We start from the raw sequence: 22374 nt of genomic DNA on the forward strand, positions 1-22374 counted from the left end.
ATGGATGGATTTTAATAACTGTTATAGCTTCAGGAAGGAAACAAATATATATTCTGAAATTTATTCTGCTTCATAAGCATTTCTATAGTACTGAAAATAAAACAATTTATTACTATAAAACTGACAATAAATGTGATGGAAGACGTAATTTCAGGCATTTGGGCCTCTTGTTGGAGTGTTTGAAAACAATAAACATCGAATTTGAAATAGCTTAAGGCCCATGTCTTGCTATTTTATGAAAAATAGGCTTGTTAGGAATGTATTTGTGTATGTGACATATTTGATTTGGTATGTAAGTTTCCATATTGCCAGCAGTCTTGGAGCATTTTGACTGATCTTTTATGACTGATATTTCAAGAGAACACACTGTTCTGTGGTAACATAAGAACCAAAAGATACAAAAGAGTAGACTGGCTTCTTTTCACCAGAAAAATGACGTGTTTCCGTTCTTTCATGATCAGCAGTAGAACATGGGTTGGTATTACCAAAAACACAGGCTTCCGAGCAAAAGGCGGAGAAAACAAGCTTTTGTGAAAAGAAACTTCGATGCCAATAGTTTTTGTTTTTGTGACATCTCAAACTCTCAAAAACAACTAAAACAAGACTGAGAAAGGGCTTTGATGGCAAAATGGTAATTATTTTACAGATATACAACTAATAAAAGGGCTGCAAGCGACACTGACTCACTGGCTTTTTTCCATTGCGCTGTTCATTCACACCTTGAACTACATCATCTTTTCTCAGAATAACAACCCACACTTTCTACTAACTACTGCTACACAATCTGTTTATACAATACATATACATACTCAGGTCAAGTGTGAGGTCCTACACTTGTCCGGCTTCCAACGCGTTGGCATTTCTCTCCCTCCTAATTGACATGACAAGCCCATATTAACCCCCTAATCTTTATCCATCCATCCATTTTCTGAGCTGCTTCTCCTCACTAGGGTCGCAGGTGTGCTGGAGCCTATCCCAGCTATCATCGGGCAGGAGGCGGGGGACACCCTGAACTGGTTGCCAGCCAATCGCAGGGCACATACAAACAAATAACCATTCGCACTCACATTCACACCTACGGGCAATTCAGAGTTGTCAATAAACCTACCTTGCATGTTTTTGGGATGTGGGAGGAAACCAGAGTGCCCAGAGAAAACCCACGCAGGCACGGGGAGAACATGCAAACGCCACACAGGCGGGGCCGGGGATTGAACCCCAGTCCTCAGAACTTTGAGGCAGACGCTCTAACCAGTCGTCCACCGTGCCGCCCCTAATCTTTATGTTCTACTCAAAAGCTGTGCTGATCTAAAACCCAAAGCGATCCAATGGCGATATCTACAGGGATCTCATAGGCCTTACAGTGGTTTACATATCTGAATTTCACAGACAAGCTGGGCCAGACGCTTTGCACGCCTACCCTATGAAAAACTGGACGAGAATATACATCGGGAGCAGTAAACGGATATAAACAACCACAGCAGTGAATGAGTTAACATCAACATAACTAAATAAAGAGTCTGGCAGCAATTTGCAAGTAATTGTTCAGATACCATTTTGAAATACGACTACTGTAAATGAGAACTGTCTTGCTATTATAGGGGGGAAATGTGCTTAATAAAAGGAGGCTGTCATTTTGTTCATGTTAAGGATCTATTTGTGTGTGTTATACATATTGTTTGGTATGGAAAGAGTTATTTAGTCATCATTAACATCCCTAACTGAAGTGTACTGCTCACACAATATTTTGCTGCTACACTCGATGACAAGAGGAAACATATGAGTCAAGGAGGAACATCAGGTGAGTGATCTAACAGTGTACATCCCATCTCCTACAGTACACACTACTGCAACACACTGAAGTGACTCATTCATCTCTGCTGTCATAAAGAATCTTTTCGGACATATTTCATCCCATTCACCACAAGCCTGTACAATAGCTCGCCACTGCCATGCCATTCCACTGTGCAGGTGGACTACAGTATAAAAGCATGCATCATATATTTGTGGAATTTATTCATTCCTCATTTATATTCAAACATTTTTACATTTTACTCTTTCACTTCACATTATGTATGCACATTTAAGGATAAATAGATTTTATATTGTGGTTTTAACACGATTATATCCCGCACTGGACTAACAAAGTCAGTGTTTCTGTTCGTCTTTTCAATCTAATTACAGCCTGCAAGATTTCATTGCTTTGACAAGTAAAAACAATAAGGGGAAGTAACACGCACAACCAGACACTGTAAACGGAAGTTATTGTGGATAATGCAGAGGAACTCATGCCAATTACTTCAACAAATGAAGTCAGTGATTTATAGTCCTGTACTTAAAAAATGTTTTTATTCTTATTATAAGCATCAAAAGTCTAAATTACAACAACATTTTATAGGAAGGTTAGTGGAATAAATTTGTATTTGCATTTGTAGTATAGTGTATCACACTTCCCCATCATTTGTAATGTGAATTTGGGCATATACATCTCAATAAATTGGAATATTGAGGAAAACTTAATTTAGTTCAGTAGTTCTATTCAAAAGGTGAAACTCATGCATACTATACAGATTAGAAAATCGCATTCTCAAGAAACTAAATCAATAATAATCAATATTTAATAAAAAATTGAGGTATTCTGAAACGTAATTTCCGATGTATTGAATGTATCTGTTATGAGTGTCACTTTTTTACTGAACTACTGGCATAAATGAATTTTTCAACAATATTCTAATTTATTGAGATGCACCTGGAATACAGTTGAGAGTCAAGTAGCAGTCACACGAGGAACCTGTGTTTTCCCCATTCGAAGGATTTTGAGTTTTTTTTTTTTATAAGAACAGTAGTTACATGTCATGACTATCTACGCTTAAAATGATACAGCGATCAAGTTCCTAGTTGACAGTACCTGTTCCAGCAGTTTTCTGTATCTCTGAGTGGCTTGTTGGATGAGGTCCCTCACAGTCCATCCCTCTTTACAAGGTACCACCACACCCGTCTGCCCAAATGTCACCGTCACCTTCATTGTGGGATTCTTCCCTTTGGTTTTGGGTGATGGCAGGACCGCTGTGTCGTACTGGATGTAACTGCAGAGTAGTAAAAAGGAACACTGGAAGCCTGAACGAAGCAAACATACAAGCGAGTGGAAGGGAAAGTGAGTGACTTGTGGTGTAAACTGAACCACAATACTGTGACGTTAACGTCAAATATACAGTGGATATAGAATGTCTACACACCCCTGTTCAAAAGACAGGCTTTAGGGATATCAAAATTTTGATGAATCATTTAAAAATTCTGGAGAGGGGGAGTAAAAATGAACAATTGAAATACAGTGGTGCAGTTTTTTAGATACGAGCCAAATTTGGCCGATTTTTTTGCTTTGACTTGCGTGCAAAAACTTAACATATTTCACAATATGCCGCAGTTGGAAGACAGTAAACAATTCTTCAAGAGGGTTCAAGATATTTACTGCCGCTCCCAGTTGAAGTTTACTGTCAAACTAAACATAAAACAAAGATAATGACACATTGTGTATCTAAAACAACCACATAACTTTCACTAAAGTCCACTAGCTTGATGCTAACACATAAAGGAAAACGCAATACATGGGCTAACAAATAGCATTTGTGTGGCGGTGTGATAATGTTTAAAGCAACAGATATTTGAACAAACAGTGGAGCAACACATGTAGACAGACATAACAACACTGACGGGCATATTTTTTTTTATCCTCGTTGTATAACGACTAATATTACAGTCTCTCCGAGGAGCAAAGGCGGTCTTTATGTACAGCACTGTATAACTGAATGGCTGTATTATACTGCTCCCAGAGTGGCCAAAGCCTCCACACCAGGAGCAGCACAGTCTATTGAATAGAAGTAAAAAGTGTGGCAAAAACTGTTTAATTTCTTTACATTCCAGTTAATTATGTCATTAGTGTGTTTTTATTTTGGGGGGGGGGGGGGGGGTTATAAAATACAATATTATAGAGTGCTGTTTTTTCTTATAAATACATTTCAAACAATTTAAATTGTATTTTGGCAGAGGCTAGAACAGATTAATGGCATTTTCATTCATTTCAGAGGGAAAGGATGATTTGAGTGTTTTGAATAACAAGTGTGGTCATGGAACGAATCAAAATCTGATCTCATGACACCACTGTACTGTGATTGCACAAGTGTGCACACCCTCTTACAACCGGGATGTGGCTGGGTTCAGAATTACCCAATCAAATTCAAACTCCAGTTAAATAAAAGTCAGCACACACCTGTCACCATTTCAAGTGTCTCTGATTAACCCCAAATTAATTCCGACTTTTCTCTTCTGTGTAGTTTTTTCCTGGCAGAAGCCTGAAAGTTTTAACACCGATTGCTATTTCGCACTGTTCTTAATTCCTTACGCCTTGTCGAAAGTTTAAGGCTGGAGAACAAATGTTCCAAAGCATGATGCTGCCACCGGCCGTGATTCACTGTAGGTGTTGTGTTTGTGCCAAACATACGTTTTAGAATTGTGGCCAAAAAGTTCCCATTTTGGTTTTCATCAAACCATAACCCATGTGATTAGGACACTTTTTTTATGGTCAAATGATTTTTCTAAAATACAGTGGGCGCCTTGGTTCAAATAGGTTGGGAAACACCGCGGCACTAACTTTAAAATATTCCACTTTTTATACTGCATTTAAGATACATTTTAGACGGTCACATTTTGACTGGTAGCAGACAACGCGTCTTTTACTTTGTGTACCTTTGAGGTGCAGAGCAGGTTATATTCGTAACATTTCCCTGCCCTGCACTGCACTGCACTGTGCACTTGCCTGGGCAGAGGTTGGTTATCATCTGCTGTCACTTAGCTGAATAGATTAGCTTCGTAACGTTACTGGAAACTAGCAGCGCTAACAAGTCCAGCACGGCAGCATCCCGTTACAAACACACCACGTATATGGTTAACTGTTGCTCTCCCCGTCTTCTAATCGAGGGAGAGTGTGACAAAGGGGAGTTTCGCGTCATTTCCAAACTTTCCCATCCGATTCAGCACAGCCCGACTCCTGAGCTAGCTTACGTTAGCTACCTTAGCTGAACTTTGTCGGGAGGCATGCAGTCGCTCAGGCATCATTCCACAAGTTTTCCTCCCCTCTCATGTTTCCTTTCTCCAGGCCCTCCTCGGTAATAGCCCCTTCATCGTCGAGCGTCACTTGTAGCACACGTAGTTTTAACACCGTACGAACTGGAAACGACGTGAAAGTGTGAGGTAAACACTTGGGGGAAAGTTTTGGAATTCCTTCTCAAGCGTCCGTTCCTGCGCCACAGTTACTGACCAGCGCTTCCACAACAGGGCTGCCTGATACTTTGTTAAAGAGACAGTGCACCAAATGTGACAGCCACCATTTGACACCATGCAATCGATTGGCACAAAGGTGCGTTCAAGAACAGATTCCGTATTCAATGTGGTATTATCGTCATTGCCCCGCCAAGGTTGTATTTTCGTTATTTGTTTGATTGTTTTCAACTTGATGTCTACAATTTTAAATATACCAGCCTGATATAATACTGCTTAAAGATTATATTAAAAGTTTGATCCATCCCTCTATTCTAAATAAAGGGCAGCACGGTGCAGGAGTGGTTAGGACGTCTGCCTCACAGTCAAAAGGTTTGGGGTTTGAATTCCAGCACCAGCCTAGCTTTGTGGAGTCTGCATGTTCCATGCATGGCTTCCTCCCACATTCCAAAAACGTGTAAAGGTGAGTGTGATTTATTTTGAATTTTGATGTATTATACTTATTCTTTTACCTCAAGGGTAAATTTCATTTCCTACTCTGTGGATGTATACTTATTGTTGCACACCACACTCCGAACCAATCACACACATGCAGCCAGGCATGCTAGGACAGATTTAGAGTGAAAGAGGTTCAAAGAGTGCTGCACCACTTGATCTGGCATGGTGGGGATTATGCCCTGCTCAAGGGCACCTTGTCAGTAGCCAGCAAGCAGACGAGTATCCCGCTAACAATTAGTTGCCATTTTTATTGTCCGTAGTGGCACTTCAAACCGGTTCCTCTGACTCTGTTTTTGTGTGGTTTGATGATCGGTTGTTTTTCCCTGCAATTGGCTGGCGACCAATCCAGGGTGTACCATTTAGTGATGTGCAGTAGGGCAAGATTTGCTATAGATTTGGATACCAAATAAATACAGAGTCCGGTTTAGTATTGTCGATATTGATGCCCATAATTTTTAGCAAATAAGGTTGCTGATGGTGAAATTGTTAAACTGAATGAGTTTTCATCAGCTCGAAGTGTTTTTGTCTTTTTCCATTTGAATTATTATTTGTTGAAAAAGAAAAAAGAGGATTCAAATAATTTTATTGTCATATCAGCACACATTTACACAAAGTCCCAGAATTAGCCCAATAAGTCGCAATAGAGACCTATGTAAAATAAAGTGTTGGATGACTTTTAATGTGCGAAAGTGATAGTTTAAATTGAGGCCACCAAAGTAATGAGGCTTCTCCTAAAAAATGTGTTGTGCAAACCTTGCAAATCCCTCTGAAATAACTTCCTGTTAATCATCTCATACTGGCACCTCACCCACATTCAACCATTAAAGCTAACCAAAATATTCTATTTTGCATAACATCATACACCATTTGACGCATCTTCAAAGATGAAACCCCTCCTTGCGAGGCGAAGTTTGTCTTTGTAATGAGCAGCTCAAATGTATGCATGTGTATGTCTACTAATTGATTTGGACTTGGATTAGTTTCTGGGTCATTGAATTCCATTGCTTCTAATGAACCACAGGGGAGAAGGCCTGTAATACACACATGCATAATTTACCTCTTTCTTCAGTTAAAATTAGAAAATTAGAAATATACTTGAATAATGATTTAAGACATATTTGGGAAATTTTAAATGAACTGAAGAAACGTTCTCTGTATGAGGTACTCATGTTTATTTTTCATAAAAATGAGTGCCTCATACTTTTTTATTCATCATTATAAATGAGCATCAGTTTCAATTGCAAATCCCATTATTGATTGATTATTGAGGATTATTTCACTTGAGCTAATTTGATTCTCCAGCTAGGTTTTACAACAGGATAAGCTTCCTATATAATATAAAAGATATTGGACTTGGAATGCTTCATTCTTAATTAAAAGATAAACTCAGAGAAGAAAACAAGGATCTCCATATTTATTTCAGAGTGGGTTCTTAATGAGTTAGAGTGAATATGCATGAAAATATTGAATAGTATCTTGTGTTGGAGCCTTTGTTTGAATATCTTCTAACTGATCGGTTACACTCGAGTACATTTAGAGAACTCATGGGATCATAACTTTCTTTGGTAGTGCCCAGAAGCCTTTTTTGCCTTACTTTTGTTATAGGTTTTTTTTTCTATAACATGCATAATGCCTTATGCATTCAAACCCAGCGTTACTACCGGCAAGTGGTCAATCATACTCTCTTCCTTGCCATGGCCTCTCCACGTGAAAAAGTCCTTTTGTCAGCGGTATCGAGCAAATGTGAATGCTCCCTGCTGGTGGGCCTGATCCATCAAGACTTAGACAAATAAATCAATGTGTCGGGAAGAACATGCTATGCGCAGTGGGAGAGAGGACAAAATTGACCAATGCAGACTGAACACATGGATGGGAAAATCACAGACTTTGACTGCAGATGGTTGTTTAAATCAGCCATCCATTTTATATAGAACTTGTCCTCATTAGGATTTCCCAGCTGACTTTGGGTATGCCTTACACTGATCGCCAGCCAATTGCAGGGTGCGAATAGACAAACAACCATTCACACTTGCGTTTACACCTACGGACAATTTAGTCTTCAATGAATCTAACATGCATGTTTACGGAATGTGGGATGAAAGTGAAGTATGCACGCAAGCACAGGGGATAACATGCAAACTATACACAGGCGGGCCGTAGCTTTGAATAGAATCCCAGATCTCTCGACTGTGAGACAGACATGTAAACCACTCCTCCACCATGCTCCTTGTTCAACCAACCACAAACAAATAAAAATATATTAATTTCCCGCTGGTAGTAAAGGAATGGGCAAGTACAAAAGTACAAGCCATCGAAACATGAAGTTGTCAAAAATAACATAACCTAGTCAAAACAATCTGCCCTAGTATGCCAACATATAACAGGTCCCTGAAAGATTTTTCCGAAAGCCTGCAGACTAGTATGATGTTGTGCGCTGGCCATGTATCGGTCACAGAAATAGACAGATCAATTCCATCTCAGCAGGGTGATTTCATCAGTCACACTGCTGACCTGCCAGTGCCACATAAGCACCAACTGTTTAGATGTTAATATTTTGAGCTCTTATGCTAAATGAAGCCCTCAAAAGATAGTGGTGCCTTGCGATACAAGTTTAATTTGTTCCGTTACCATGCTCGTAACGCAAAACACTTGTATCTCAAACCATCTTTCCCCATGGAAATAAATAAAAATGCCATTACTCTGTTCCAGCCTTGCCCCAAAAAACGTGTAATGTGTTTTTTCATAATGAAAATAACACTATTTAATATTGTACTTTATAATATATATATATATATATATATATATGTAGGCACGGTGGCCGACTGGTTAGAGCGTCAGCCTCACAGTTCTGAGGACCCGCCTGTGTGGAGTTTGCATGTTCTCCCCGTGCCTGCGTGGGTTTTCTCCGGGCACTCCGGTTTCCTCCCACATCCCAAAAACATGCATTCATTGGAGACTCTAAATTACCCGTAGGTGTGAATGTGAGTGTGTATGGTTGTTTGTTTGGATGTGCCCTGCGATTGGCTGGCAACCAGTTCAGGGTGTACCCCGCCTCCTGCCCGATGACAGCTGGGATAGGCTCCAGCACGCCCGCAACCCTAGTGAGGAGAAGCGGTTCAGAAAATGGATGGATGGATATATATATATATATATATATATATATATATATATAGTATTAACAGAATTAAATAGAATGTAAAGAATCAGTTTGTCCATCATGATCGGGGGCCGTACACTACAGTCATGTCAACAAATGAAAAAGAGTGTAACAACAACTCAATACTGTAAGTGACTCAGTAAGCTGCAATAATAGTAGTCGGTTTTCGCAGAGGAAAAAAAGAATGTATGCCAATGAGTATTATGATATTGTCGGTCTACATGTGCACTGTTCAAATATCCGTTGCTATAAGTATTATAATACCGCCACACAGATGCTATTCATTAGCCTGCCTATGATGCTTCCCATTATATGTTTAGCAATAAGGTAGCAGACTTTAAAGTCAAAACTATAAATCGGACCAACGACAGCTCATATCTTGGAAAAAAAACCTGTAAGTCGTTTCACTCATATCTCAAAGCACCACTGTATTGGATACAGCTCTCGTTGTGATGGAATACAGTTTGCTAACTACAACCACAATGAACGTATTGTTGAATTCATGTCAGCAGCCAGATTATTTGACACAGCTCTTTTATTGAATAGCATTGTCCAAGTGGTTAGTGGTGTCGTCGTTGTCCTTTTACAGTTCCTATTGTTTGTGCAGGGTTGTACTGTGTGAAATTAATCTTTTAAACTTGTTATTATAAACATTTATGTGAGGGATGCCAACATCTTCAAGCAAGTTGCAGTGCATCTTGCCAGAAGCGGCCAAGTAATGACATTGTAGAGATGAAGGGGAGGACAAGCAAAAACAACAGGGAAACTGTGAAAAATATTTTGTTTCAGTCCCTCTTTTCCATTCAGTCCAAACTGAACTAACATGAACTACCATTATGCTATTTCAGTGCACACCATGTTTCACACATAATGTGGTAAGCTTTTGGATCACGAGCTGTTATGTCTATCCTATTCCAATCGTTGTGGAAACAGTTTCATTAGGGATTGCAATAACTGTGTTCATTGATTGCTACAGTGTGGTAATTAATTGGCACGAAGCTTGGTGCATCCACAGCAGAAAATTTGCAGATGAACTTTAACACACTTAACATCACCTTTTCACAAGCAATCTGCAAATGTAACACTCAGGGGCTAGCAGTACTTGTCTCTATGTTACAAACATCATTAAAGGTATTTTCGAAGGGAAGAATAGCACACACAAAAAATCTAGCTGTTATTAATTAACAGGTGTTATCTGAATGAAATACAAAACACCTATGAAGGAGCAGATGCACACACTTGTGAACCTAAGCAAAGAGTTTTTGTCTCCGTCTCTCGTTCACACCTCCAGCTAATGGCTCAATTAACACACTGTCAAATCAGAAAATGTGAATAAATGCACCTGACTAAGAGGAGGACAGTGAAACAAAAGGAAATAATTGATACTATTCACAGAGTGGTACTTTGAAAGTTAATTATGTGTGTATAACAGGCAGGGAATTAAACTGACAGCTCCTGAAACTTATCAGACGCACAGCATGTGTGTTTGCATGTGCGTATTCCATCGTTTCAGGGATGATCTCTGCATTCACCTGTGACAATTGCATTTGTGATGAAAAAACTCGTTATGTGCATCTGTGTAAACCAGTCCATTTATCAACTTAGACTCTTATTTTTAAAACATAAAAACTAAACTCAGTCAGTGCATTTAATCTGAAACAGAGAAGTTTTACACATGTTGGCCAGAGCAGACTCCCAAGTTATGTACTGCAGGTGCTCTGAGATACAAATTTGAATTTATTCCATGACCACTCTGGTAACTCAATTCAGTTCACTGCCACCATACAGCGTTCGCATCACACATTTTTGCTCACTAGTCAAAGCAAAACAATCAGCCTAACGTTGGCTTGTATCTCGAAAAACTCGTAAGTCGGACCACTTCTGTCTCGCGGCACAACTCTATGTCATACGTGACTGTAGTCCAACTGTTGTATATGATCATGTTCCCCACAGTGATTTAAAATCTAAAACAACATTTCTACATTGTTTTCAATCTATTCATGCACCTCATAACATTATTATACAATGGATGATACAGGCCACATTGTCTGGGGTATTATGTAAGCAAAACATATTTAGGCTTGAATTGACTCAAAGCCTTGTGTTAAAACCTTGAATACGGATTCTCTGTATGCATTCTGATGTTCTATTTAGCATCAACATAAAATCTGAGTTTTCAACATTGTGCATGTTGTCGTGATGAGTTGTTGTTGTTTTTTTCCACCAATTGACTAATAATTGTCTTGCGTTGGGACTGTTTCACATTGATGAACACTGCTTGGCAGTGCTAGTGCAAAAAATGAAAAAAGCATCCTTGCACATAATCAGTCAGTGAATTTTATTTTCTCCTGCCCGATGACAGCTGGGATAGGCTCCAGCACGCCCGCGACCCGAGTGAGGAGAAGCGGCTCAGAAAATGGATGGATGGATTTTGTTTTTTATTGCCAGTCCGTCGAAATATGTCTTTACGTGAAAACGGTTCGTAGCGCTAAAAAAGGTTTGGCATCGCTGTACTGTGCAGGAAAAGAAATCTTAGACGTCATCGATTAACTGACTTTGCCTCGACCTTCATCAAATTATAGTGAACTAACAAAAACCTTTTTGTTATTCAAATCCTAATTTATAGCCCACCTTGGGACTGTAATTGCCCTAAATTACTACAAAGGGATTCCTTCTTTACTTGCTGTATCATTCACAGACACAAGGACACATGCACGTGCCGGCACATACTGTACATCTCATGATACATAGCCCTACAGTGAGTTTCTATCCATCAAAACTGGTATGGATACAGTATGTTGTGGGGTCATTTCAAACTAAAGCAATATCAGCACAGAGGAGCGTGGTGGAACTGATTTAAAATACGCAATGGTGCTTGTGTTTCATGTAATGGAGAAAGAAGTCATACGACACAGCAATGTGATTGATTGATTGATTGATTGATCAGACAAATAAGATGTGGTGTGATTTAGTTACACAGGCAATATGTATTCAGTTATTGTGTAAATTGTTGATGCTAGCATAACTCTTAAATGTCACCACAAATCAATATAGTATGTGATATTTTCCTTTTCAGTGGAGTAAAAATTCAATGTGAGCTGATGAACAGAGCAATGGCTTGGGATGCAGTCTTACAATGAAATGAAATAAGCAGAATTGCAGACCGAAAGACCGCCAAGTTCATGCCCTCTATCTCCAGCCTCTCTCTTTTACAAAAAAAAGTGACATTTTCAATGCATGAAGCAATTTAATCCCCCCTCTTTTATATGAGAATTCCTGTAAATGAGGGTCTGTGAAATTAAGAAGATATACCAGCCCTTAGTCAATCTGTTGATCTATCCCCCTTGGCTCCATCCTTTCGCTCGCAAAATATAGGATATTATCAATGCATGAAACTATTTAATCTTTTCCCCATCGTTCCTTCTTCTCATGAAAGCCTCTGTAAATTAATGTTTCTGAAATTTAGTAAGAGATCATTCTTTTTTTTCCTCTACGGTCAGTCGCACTCTCTTTTTCTCCCTGCATGTCTGAATGGTCCACTTGTCAGAGGTCAGACTCGTTACCGTTCACATTCTGAAAATGGGAATTACATTCTGTCTGGCAAGCAGGCCCTATTACCTCATGTAAATTCATTAATGGAAAACCAACACCCACACAATTCTTATACTTTGAACCCCCAACCAACACATGCACAGTTGTATTGCCATCATTTCTAGGAATAACTTTGTTGTTTTAATGGTCTTTTTCACAGCAGTCAGTTTTGACATACAGTGGAACCTTGGTTTACAAACCACCCGGTTTACCTCGCTACTATTTTCGTTTACGAACAGTCTTGGCAAGGCTGAGAACTAGGCTAAGAACTTTCTGCACCGCATAAACCTCATTGGGTCCTTGCTTCAGTTATCTTTGTTTTTTGCCTAAAATGACTGCCACATCCCACAATCCAATGCCAAAGCTGCGCTGCATTGTGGGAGGTGGCAGCCATTTTGGGCTAGCAGTAACCACAGTGAACGTAAACATTACTGTTCCGAAAAGGCTAAGACACTGCATAGTGTAGTTTGCAAGCGTAACCACTGTTATTTCATCATCAGAAATTGTGTTTTCATCTGTTTATATGTTGCACAGTACTTATTTTTAAACCACACAATGATCAAAACAAGTTAAATATAACGTGCTGCGGCTGGAACGGATTGATTGCATTTAGATTCATTTAAATGGGAAACATTACCCTGGTTTACGAACGTTTCGGGTTCCAAACAGTGTCACGGAACAAATTAAGTTGGTAACTCGAGGTTCCACAGAACTAAAACCATCAATCCATTTTCTATACCGCTTATTCTGCTCATGGTCACCCATGAGCCTATCCCAGCTGAAAGGTAGACTATAGAGGGTTTAAAATAGTGACAGACAACAATTCACCCGAGTGAATCAACCACAATGCCCTGCCGTGTGTCAAATCGCAGTGACCCTGAACAGGATAAGAGGTAAAGAAAATGTATGGATAGATATATCCGTTCACTTTAACCCAAAATACGGCTTTTTGCATCGTTTTGGGGCTTAACTGTACCTGTATGTGGTCATTATGTAACTACAAAAATATAAAATCATAGTGATTCCCAAGGCTTTGGTACAATATTGTATGACATTGAATAATCCTCAATTCTCTGAGAATAACTTAAAATGATACTTTTTTTCATTCTAATCAAACACCAATCATAGCATACTATTTTTCACCCCAGATCACCTAACACGCTACTACTAAGCATCAGCAATAAAAATATTGAAGTAGTTGCAAAACCTAATCCTGAGACGACCACCAGACTTTAAGAGATAAGAAATAGAGTAAGGAGGAAAATCCAACAAGGAAATAGAGAGGATGGAGAAGACCGAAAATATGCTGTGAGGGTTAAGAAATAGAGAGAAGCCCAGAGCAGCTTAAAGAACAAGGCAAATAATAAAAGACAAGCTTAGAGCAGACTGACTACCACTGACTGCAGCCTGAATGAAGTCAAGGTTTTCCAGAGCATGAGAAGTAATGGAAAGCAAAACCCTTTGTTATGTTAAACACACCATCGTCTTGGCCCACTTTATTCATTTTAACATTATCATTGTGGAGAATAGCAGAGATTGACAGAGTCTTTCTTTGGATTAATCCCTAAGCAGTTCAAATAATCATTGAGAATGCAATGTGTTGCTTCCCATAAGATGGTAATAATGTAAGCGTGATATGGTACAGGGTATGGAATTCCTCCATATCGACCTACTGTAAGTCTGCAAACTCATGAGCCGTGTCAGATAAATCGGCAGCAACAAAAGACCATTCATTTTGTGCATCCTGTATGCAAATGGTTCCTTACGCTTGAAGAATACCACGTTTGCACAGCGACAATAGAAAAATGCAAAGTAATCTGTTTAAGATTCTGAAGACTGTGTTTTTATTAGTTTCTAAAGTATCCACTTTCCTAGTCATTATTTTGTTTCAAAATAATGTGAATTAAAACTGCAAGCAGCAACGAATAGGCCCTCACACCCATCTATCTAAGATACCATAATTTCACTGGGAGCTCATTTGTATTAGCTCTAAAATTTGCCCATAATGGCAGCCTTGACACAAAATGATCGACTTCCTGTTAAATTTCCGGCATGGGTCCTTGAGACTTTTTCGTGCATCCTGATACCCATGCACTAAATTTTGTTGACTGGTGAAACAGGTGTCAGGGACTATTTTTTTCTAACTTCCCAGGGGGTGCTGATGAGTGAGTTTTAGGGGATTGTACATTCTTAGCAGGATACACAAACTCACCAAAATTGGTGGGTTTTCAGGCAATATGAGGCGATTAATTGATCAGAAGAATGACAAATAGATTTTAAGAGGACCTTCGCACCACATGATGCTCAGGCCCTAAAATATATTATTGTACTATCCAATTTGTAGTTACAGTATTTCACTGCACTTGTATCCACACACCACTTTGGCCGAAGTGTTTAATTTTTTTGCCACATTAACATTGACAATGAATCCAATGGCCGTGCATAAAACGGCATTGTTAATACTGACTCAGCTGTCCCTACTATCCATCCATCCATCCATCCATCTATTGTCTTCCGCTTCTCTGAGGTCGGGTCGCAGGGGGAGTAGCTTCAGCAGGGAAGCCCAGACCTCCCTCTTCACAGCCACCTCCTCCAGCTCCTCCGAGGGGATCCCGAGGCGTTCCCAGGCAAACCGAGAGACGCCATCTCTCCAGCGTGTCGTGGGGCGTCCCCGATGTCTCCTCCCGGTGGGACGTGCCCAGAACACCTCACCGGGGAGGCGTCCGGGAGGCATCCTAAACAGATGCCCGAGCCACCTCATCTGGCTCCTCTCAATGCGGAGGAGCAGCGGCTCTACTCTGAGCCCCTCCCGGATGACCGAGCTTCTCACCCTAGTCCCTACTCTCCACTTTTTGAAATTTATGCACAGCCATTACCGCCCATAACTGCTGTGTTTGGGTTTAGTGACACCATTAAATAATTTCTAGCGGCTCTTTGATGCAACGCTTGCATCAGATCTCTGTCAGATTACAATAGGAGGTACCTATTGTAAATCATTGGCCAGTGTGTATTGGTAAGCTTATGAGACTTTTCATGTCTGTCTGTCTGTCTGTCTGTCTGTCTGTCTGTCTGTCTATCTATCTATCTATCTATCTATCTATCTATCTATCTATCTATCTATCTATCTATCTATCTATCTATCTATCTATCTATCTCTAGCGAGCTAGATGCTTTGAAACTGTACCATTTACCTATAAGAGCACATTTAGTATTCTTGGCAAGGCATCTAAACATGACTTGTTTGTTAATGCTAATTCTCAAATTGCCAACAGGGGCTGGCGAGGATCCAGTTTGGGGACCTCAGGTTAGCATCTCTGCTCTATGCAGATGAGGAGGTTTGGTTTTGCTGGCCTCATCAGACTGTGACCTCCAACAGGCACTGTGTGGGGCAGATGTTGGACCAATGTGAACCGATTGGGATGACTGTCAACACTTGCAAGTCAGAGGTCGTGGGTCTCTGCCAGAGCAGTGGGAGTTCACGTCCAGGTGGAAGTGAAGTGTCATCATTAAGAGATATCTTGGTGTGTGTCTTCATGAATGTAAGCTGGAGCATGAAATAGTGTGACGTTGTTATTGGCAGTAGTCAGGGCATGAATAGCTCTGTGAAACAAAAAAATTAAAAAAGGAGCTGGTTGGTGAAGCTCTCAATTCATCAGTATCACACTTTCACCTATGCTCTGGAACTTTGGGTAATGACTGGAAGAATGTGTTCCAGTCTTGGTCATAGAGGTAGGGTGAGGAGTTCAGACAAGACAATTGCAGCACCTTTTGAATGGGAGCAGTCAGTTGAAGTGATTGATGCATTACAGTGGCATTTTTATATGAGCTAAAAGTAGGAGCCTTAGGTAAGCTACAGACTGGGGGAAAAGGGTCTGATGCGCTTTTTAGCGTTTATTCTTCCAAATGCAATGTCGTGAATCACATAGAATATTCATTTTAAAATGTCACAGCAGTGATTATATTTTAACTTTATTCTTGTAGACTCAGCAACATAAATGAATCTAATTGACTCACTTGTCACGCAGATGCACTTTGAGGAAATTACTCAAAAACGCCACTTTAAGGAAGGGTGATGGAACAAGTGTATTCATGCACATTAGTTTTGCAATTGAACCATCCATCCATTTTGTATAGCACTTGTCCGAATTAGGATCGCAGGTGAGGTGGAGCCTAACTCAGCTGACTTTGGGTGAGACACCCTGGACTGGTCACGAGTTAATCACAGGACACATAGAGACAAGCAACCAGTCACACTCACATTCATACCTACAGTTTGGGCAATTTAGAGTCTTCAATGAAGCTAACATGTTTTGGAATGTGGGAGAAATGCCATTAAGCACAGGGAGAGCGTGCAAACTCCACAAAGGGAGACCTGAGCCGAAAGTCAAACCCAGAAGCTCCGAATTGTGAGGAAACCACTCGTTCATTGCACTGCCCTCTTTCCAACAATTAACCAATTAATAAGGTTGTTGACACTTCACAGTCACACAATCCCAAATATGTCTTCTTTCTATTTTAAGTTATTTTGTCAGTAAACATGTGGCACACAAAGGCAAGTGCAGTGTAACCTCGGTTTTCCTATGTACTAATTTTTGTACGATTTGCTTTTCAACAATTGTGTGCATCAAAATCACAGTTTTTGAACAACCGCACGATTGTTGTACAGTTGGAAATGGTCCATACCAAACACATCGGCCGGCCCGCATGACTCAGCTACTCATTTTCTTGAATTTAGCCCAACATAAAGCGTCCCATTCAGATGCACAACTTGAGTGTTTCCTTGTGGAGCGAGCAGCACCCCGCATGTTCATCAGAAGTGTTTCAAAGGTTTTTTTTTTGTGCTTGTTTATTGAGTGCTACTGTTAGATAAGCCACCATGTCGCCCCCCACAAAAATATAGAATTCCGAAAACTTAAACGAGAAACACCACAGAATTCAAGAAAGAACCCTTCCAAACAATAACCTCTCGTACTCCACCTTCCATTATTTCCACCTTTTATACGCCATCAAGTCTTCGATAAAGAATGTTAATGTTCATTTATCCATTGCATTAGTCATTTATATTTATTTCACGTTAAGCTATAGTTATTATCTACAAAATGTATTTTTTTGTTAATATTTTTCGGTGTCTGACTGAAATGGATTAATTGGATTTACATGATTTCCAATGGAAAATATTGTTTAATTTTTCGTATGATTTTGTTTTAGTTAGACTTTTTGAAACTGATTAATCACGAAAACCGAGTTCCCACTGTAGATGAAGGTTGAAAAAAAAAAAAAAAAAAAATAATGGTGACACACATGATCAGAAAAAAATATATACAGCACATTCTGTCCTGATTGAGACTGAGAAGACGTTTCTTTCTCTATATATTGAACTTGATAACGCTTCTTAAAAAAACAAAACTCAGTATGCCTTGGATAAAAAGCCACAGATTTATTTATTAGGAACAATATTTTCATCGTCTCCCCTCATACAAAATTCCATTTCTTTGTTCGCTTTGATGAAATAGAAGGCAGGTTGAGATATTACTGTATGCCTTGGAAAAATGAATTATAGATGATTGGCCTGAGACTATGGTGCCCCTGAATCCACTCACAATCACATCCCTCTGCAGACTGGCTTTTGTAAAGAAAATGCCTCTGTCATGTTTTCTTTTTGTTTGCTTTTCGTGTGTGTCTGTGTGCATGTGCTGAATGGGGGTTGGTGAACATTTTAGTCTGTAATGGCGCGGTATGGTATTGGAGGGATACATCACAGCGCTCAGATTGAATTTTCGGCAAGCCGAGGTTTGAGCAGGTCACAGGGCACCACAGGGCTAAAAGAAAGAAGGGGGGAAAAAAACAATGTGGGAGGAGGAGAAATTGTGTGGAAAAGAATTATATGTGTGGTATTATACCATACAGGGGGGAAAAGAGAAGAGAAAATCTATTTTATTTGGCATTCAAGTGTGATCACTGGGTGAAATCACACACGCAAGCACACACACACTGACCTTTTCAAAGCGTTCCACATTTTCTCCATCGCCTTCCTCTTCATTAGCCCAGGGTCATTTTCTTTAAATTAATCCTACACACACACACACACACACACACACATCAATAGAAACATGAACGCAAACAAGAGTGAATCGGAGAAAAAATAACTTTATAGTTACCTTCTCATGTGAAAACAATCCAGAATGTAAATACTATCATAATTACACAGTGTATAAATGTCCCTTTATCTATTGTTATTCTCAGCCTGCAAGGGTTGGTTTCAGTGTGGCCTATTGGAGAGATCAGCATGAGCAATCGATAGTGTTTCCACAGCACTACATGAAGAAGAAAACTTTCCAAAGTTTCAGTATCACATCACTGCACATTTAGAAGTAAATGTACCTATGCACCTCAATAGTGATTATTGTGTCACAGGGCCGTTGAGCCTTAGGACCACAGCACACCGAGCGACATGGCCGAAAGCAACTGAAGGGGACCACAGCGAAAAAATTACAGTTGGTCACTCACACCCGCATACTAAGCGATTGAAGACCGCACATCAGCCACACTCCTCAGCCTCCCTGGTAAGGTCTATTTGGAGGTGCTGGAGAGGAGGATCTGTCGGGAAGTCGAATCTCAGATTCAGGAGGAGCAGTGTGGTTTTCGTCCTAGCCATGGAACAATGGATCAGCTCTACACCCTCGGCAGTGTCCTCGAGCCTACACGGGAGTTCGCCCAACCAGTCTCCATGCGTTCTGTGGACTTGGAGAAGACGTTCGACCGTGTCCCTCAGGTGCTTCGCGAGTATGGCGTACCGAACCCCCTGATACTGGCTGTTCAGTCCCTGTATGACCGGGGTCAGAGTTTGGTCCACATTGCCGGCAGTAGGTCGGATTTGTTTCCGGTGAGGGTTAGAATCCACCAAAGCTGCCTTTTGTCACCGATTCTGTTCATACCTTTTATGGACAGAATTTCTAGGCGCAGCCGAGGCGTAGAGGGGGTCCGCTTTGGTGGCCTCAGTATTGCATCTCTGATTTTTGCAGATAACGGGGTTCACTTGGCTTCATCAAGCCGTGAAGTCCCACTTTCACAGGAGCGGTTCGCAGCAAAGTGTGACCGGTTGGGATGAAAATGAGCTGTTGGGATAAAAAAGGTTCGGGGATGAGATCCTGCCCCAAGTGGAGGAGTTCAAGTATCTTGGGCTCTTTTTCACGAGTGAGAGAATAATGGAACCGGGTGGAGACCCTGGGAACGACCCAGGACACGCTGGAGAGACTACGTCTCCCGGCTGGCCTGGGAACGCCTCGGAATCCCCCCGGAAGAGCTGGATGAAGTGGCTGGAGAGAGGGAAGTCTGGGCTTCCCTGCTAAAGCTACTGACCTTGAATAAGCGGAAGAAAATGGATTGATAGATTGCATTATACTACATGACTTTTGAGTGAAATTATGTTGAACTGTTCAGTTGTGTGTGCCATTTTTTGCAAATAGAAGTTGTATGGCTGCAAACAGATCCTGATCAGACATCCAATTGTAAATGAAGCAAAGACCCAACTAATGGCCGTTTACGAAGGAACAATAGCCTTGAGCTAAGCTCTTCACACTCCATAAGGAAATAATACATAATTCACAACCAACAGCTGAGCAATTGAGGACAAAAGAAAGAAAAAGGCGAAGGAGTTTGAAAAAGTCAGTGTGTTTGTGTATGTGTGTATGCATACATACTGTGTGGTGAGGGACAGATGCAAGCGTGGTGTGCATTCATGTGTGGGTGTGCATGTATATGCGTAGTAATGCCTGCTGATGAGTACATGTGAATGCAATCGGTGGTAACCTTTGCGGTCGTGTGTGGAGTGCGTGCGTGCACATCTTTGGCAAGCTGTTCAAGAAGTAAAGGCTGGGATTGAAGTGACAGTGAGCCTGTAAGAGTAGTTAGCATCACCCAAACACATACAGACTCACAGAAGAACAACAGCTGTTGCTAATTAAAGATTCATGCTTAAATTCCTGTGAAAACTCAGTGTGGCAATGAACACTGGGGACATGATGAAGAGGGAGAGCAGGGACGAGAAAGACAGACAATTACAGTTGAAGGCAAAAAAAAAAAAACATCAAGAAACAGAGACAAAATGCTCTTACGTCAATTAAATTAATAGCTGATACTGATTTTGTTTCTGAGTTTTATTTTCTTTACCTCCTAATGCGGATACACGCAGCTAATTAGGCTGAATTTGACCCTTATTATTTTTATTTTATTGATGTTCATGCTGTCACTGACTTTGGTGCGGGCAGCGTGGGTTCAATTCCCACTCAGTGAAGTTACTCACCATTTACTCAGTACTTGACTAGTTTTTTCAGTGTGTACTTTTTACTACTCAATTAATTAGTTGGAGGACTATATTTTACTTTTACTGGAGTCACATTATTGTCAAGTAACAGTACTCATACTCGAGTACAATATTTGGCGACTCTACCACCTCTGGTCACACATTTTCCACTGTCTTAAAATGTAGTTTGAGGTTAAACTCATTCACTGCCATTGACAGCTATAGAAGTCAAATATCCATTGTAACTGGGAGGGCTGGCAGTGAATGAGTGTGATGGGCAGTCTTTCTACTTAAGTGGGTTCCACCCATAGCGATAGTCGGGCCTAATTTGAACATTTTTCATCTTTTGTGTTTAAAATCAGCAGAGGAATTGATTGATTGGAATCTATTTCTCTAAAATCACTGTGATTATCCTGTTGTGTGAGGTGTGTTAAGACGGATCATGTGACCTCCTCAATCTGCTAGGAAAACAGTCTGGCTGACTATTGTAAATGTTAAACGTTCAATATTTCCGATCACAAATCCTTGTGTGTGATCAACACCGAGTTGGGTCGGCCATCCCCCCAAGCTGAGAACAATAGCACACTAGCCAACGACTTGAATACCTTTTACTGCAGATTTGAAAAGGACACTTCCACACCCCACACCCACCCAGCCACACCACCAACCACAATCAAACCTCTGACTTCTGCGTTAACCATCCACGGACAGGATGTGAGACGTATCTTCAAACAACAAAGACGAACAAAGACTCGTCATCTGCCTCATCAAGGACGGTGACGAGTCTGCGTATCGACAAGAAGTGGAGCGGCTGGAGCTGTGGTGCGGCCGACACAACCTGGAGCTGAACACGCTCAAGCCTGTAGAGATGATCGTGGACTTCAGGAGGCATCCTTCGCCACAGCTGCCCCTCATGCTGTCCAGCTGCCTTGTGTCAACCGTCAAGACCTTCAAGTTCCTGGGATGTACAAGGACAAAAATTACAGTCTCTCAGGACCTGACGTGGGCGGTCAACATCAACTCCGTCCTCAAAAAGGCCCAGCAGAGGATGTACTTCCTGCGGCTTCTGAGAAAGCACGGCCTGCCACGGGAGCTGTTGAGGCAGTTCTACACAGCGGTCATCGAGTCAGTCCTGTGTTCTTCCATCACAGTCTGGTTTGGTGCTGCTACAAAAAAGGACAAACTCCGACTGCAACGGACAATCAAAACTGTTGAAAAGATTGTCGGTACCCCCCTACCCACTCTTGAGGACTTGCACGCTGCCAGAACTAAGACAAGAGCGTGCAAAATCCTCTCGGACCCTCCACATCCCGGTCACCGGCTCTTCCGGCTCCGTCCCTCAGGGAGGCGCTACCGATCAATGCAAACTAGAACTAGCAGACATTCCAACAGCTTCTTCCCTCTTGCAATCAACTTCTTAAACAGCTAACCTACAATTCCATTGCAACATGCTGCCAATTTCTTTGTCTTGAGTTTGTTGTCACATTTCTGCCGGGCCAATTATATATTACTCGTGCACTCACTGTAGTAGTCTCGCTACGCTGCACTATTTGCA

At 40.9% G+C, this 22374-nt stretch overlaps 1 protein-coding gene across 4 annotated transcripts in view; it reads right to left on the reverse strand.

Moving 5' to 3' along the window:
* The window catches only part of pard3bb (par-3 family cell polarity regulator beta b), a 146755-nt gene extending 141435 nt beyond the window's left edge, over positions 1 to 5320 (reverse strand). For 3 of the 4 annotated variants that reach the window (XM_061691603.1, XM_061691602.1, XM_061691606.1), the window contains exons 1-2: positions 5065 to 5320; positions 2906 to 3083 (exon numbers count right to left, since the gene is read on the reverse strand). In XM_061691603.1, coding sequence (XP_061547587.1) covers positions 2906 to 3083; positions 5065 to 5090 — 204 coding nt within the window. In that variant the 5' untranslated portion in view covers positions 5091 to 5320. Of the gene's footprint in view, positions 1 to 2905; positions 3115 to 5064 lie in introns of all 4 variants that reach the window. The other variant, XM_061691605.1, reaches the window with a different exon arrangement.
* Positions 5321 to 22374: the final 17054 nt, after the last annotated feature.

This window comes from Phycodurus eques, chromosome 12, assembly GCF_024500275.1.
Source record: "Phycodurus eques isolate BA_2022a chromosome 12, UOR_Pequ_1.1, whole genome shotgun sequence".
Taxonomy (NCBI): domain Eukaryota; kingdom Metazoa; phylum Chordata; class Actinopteri; order Syngnathiformes; family Syngnathidae; genus Phycodurus; species Phycodurus eques.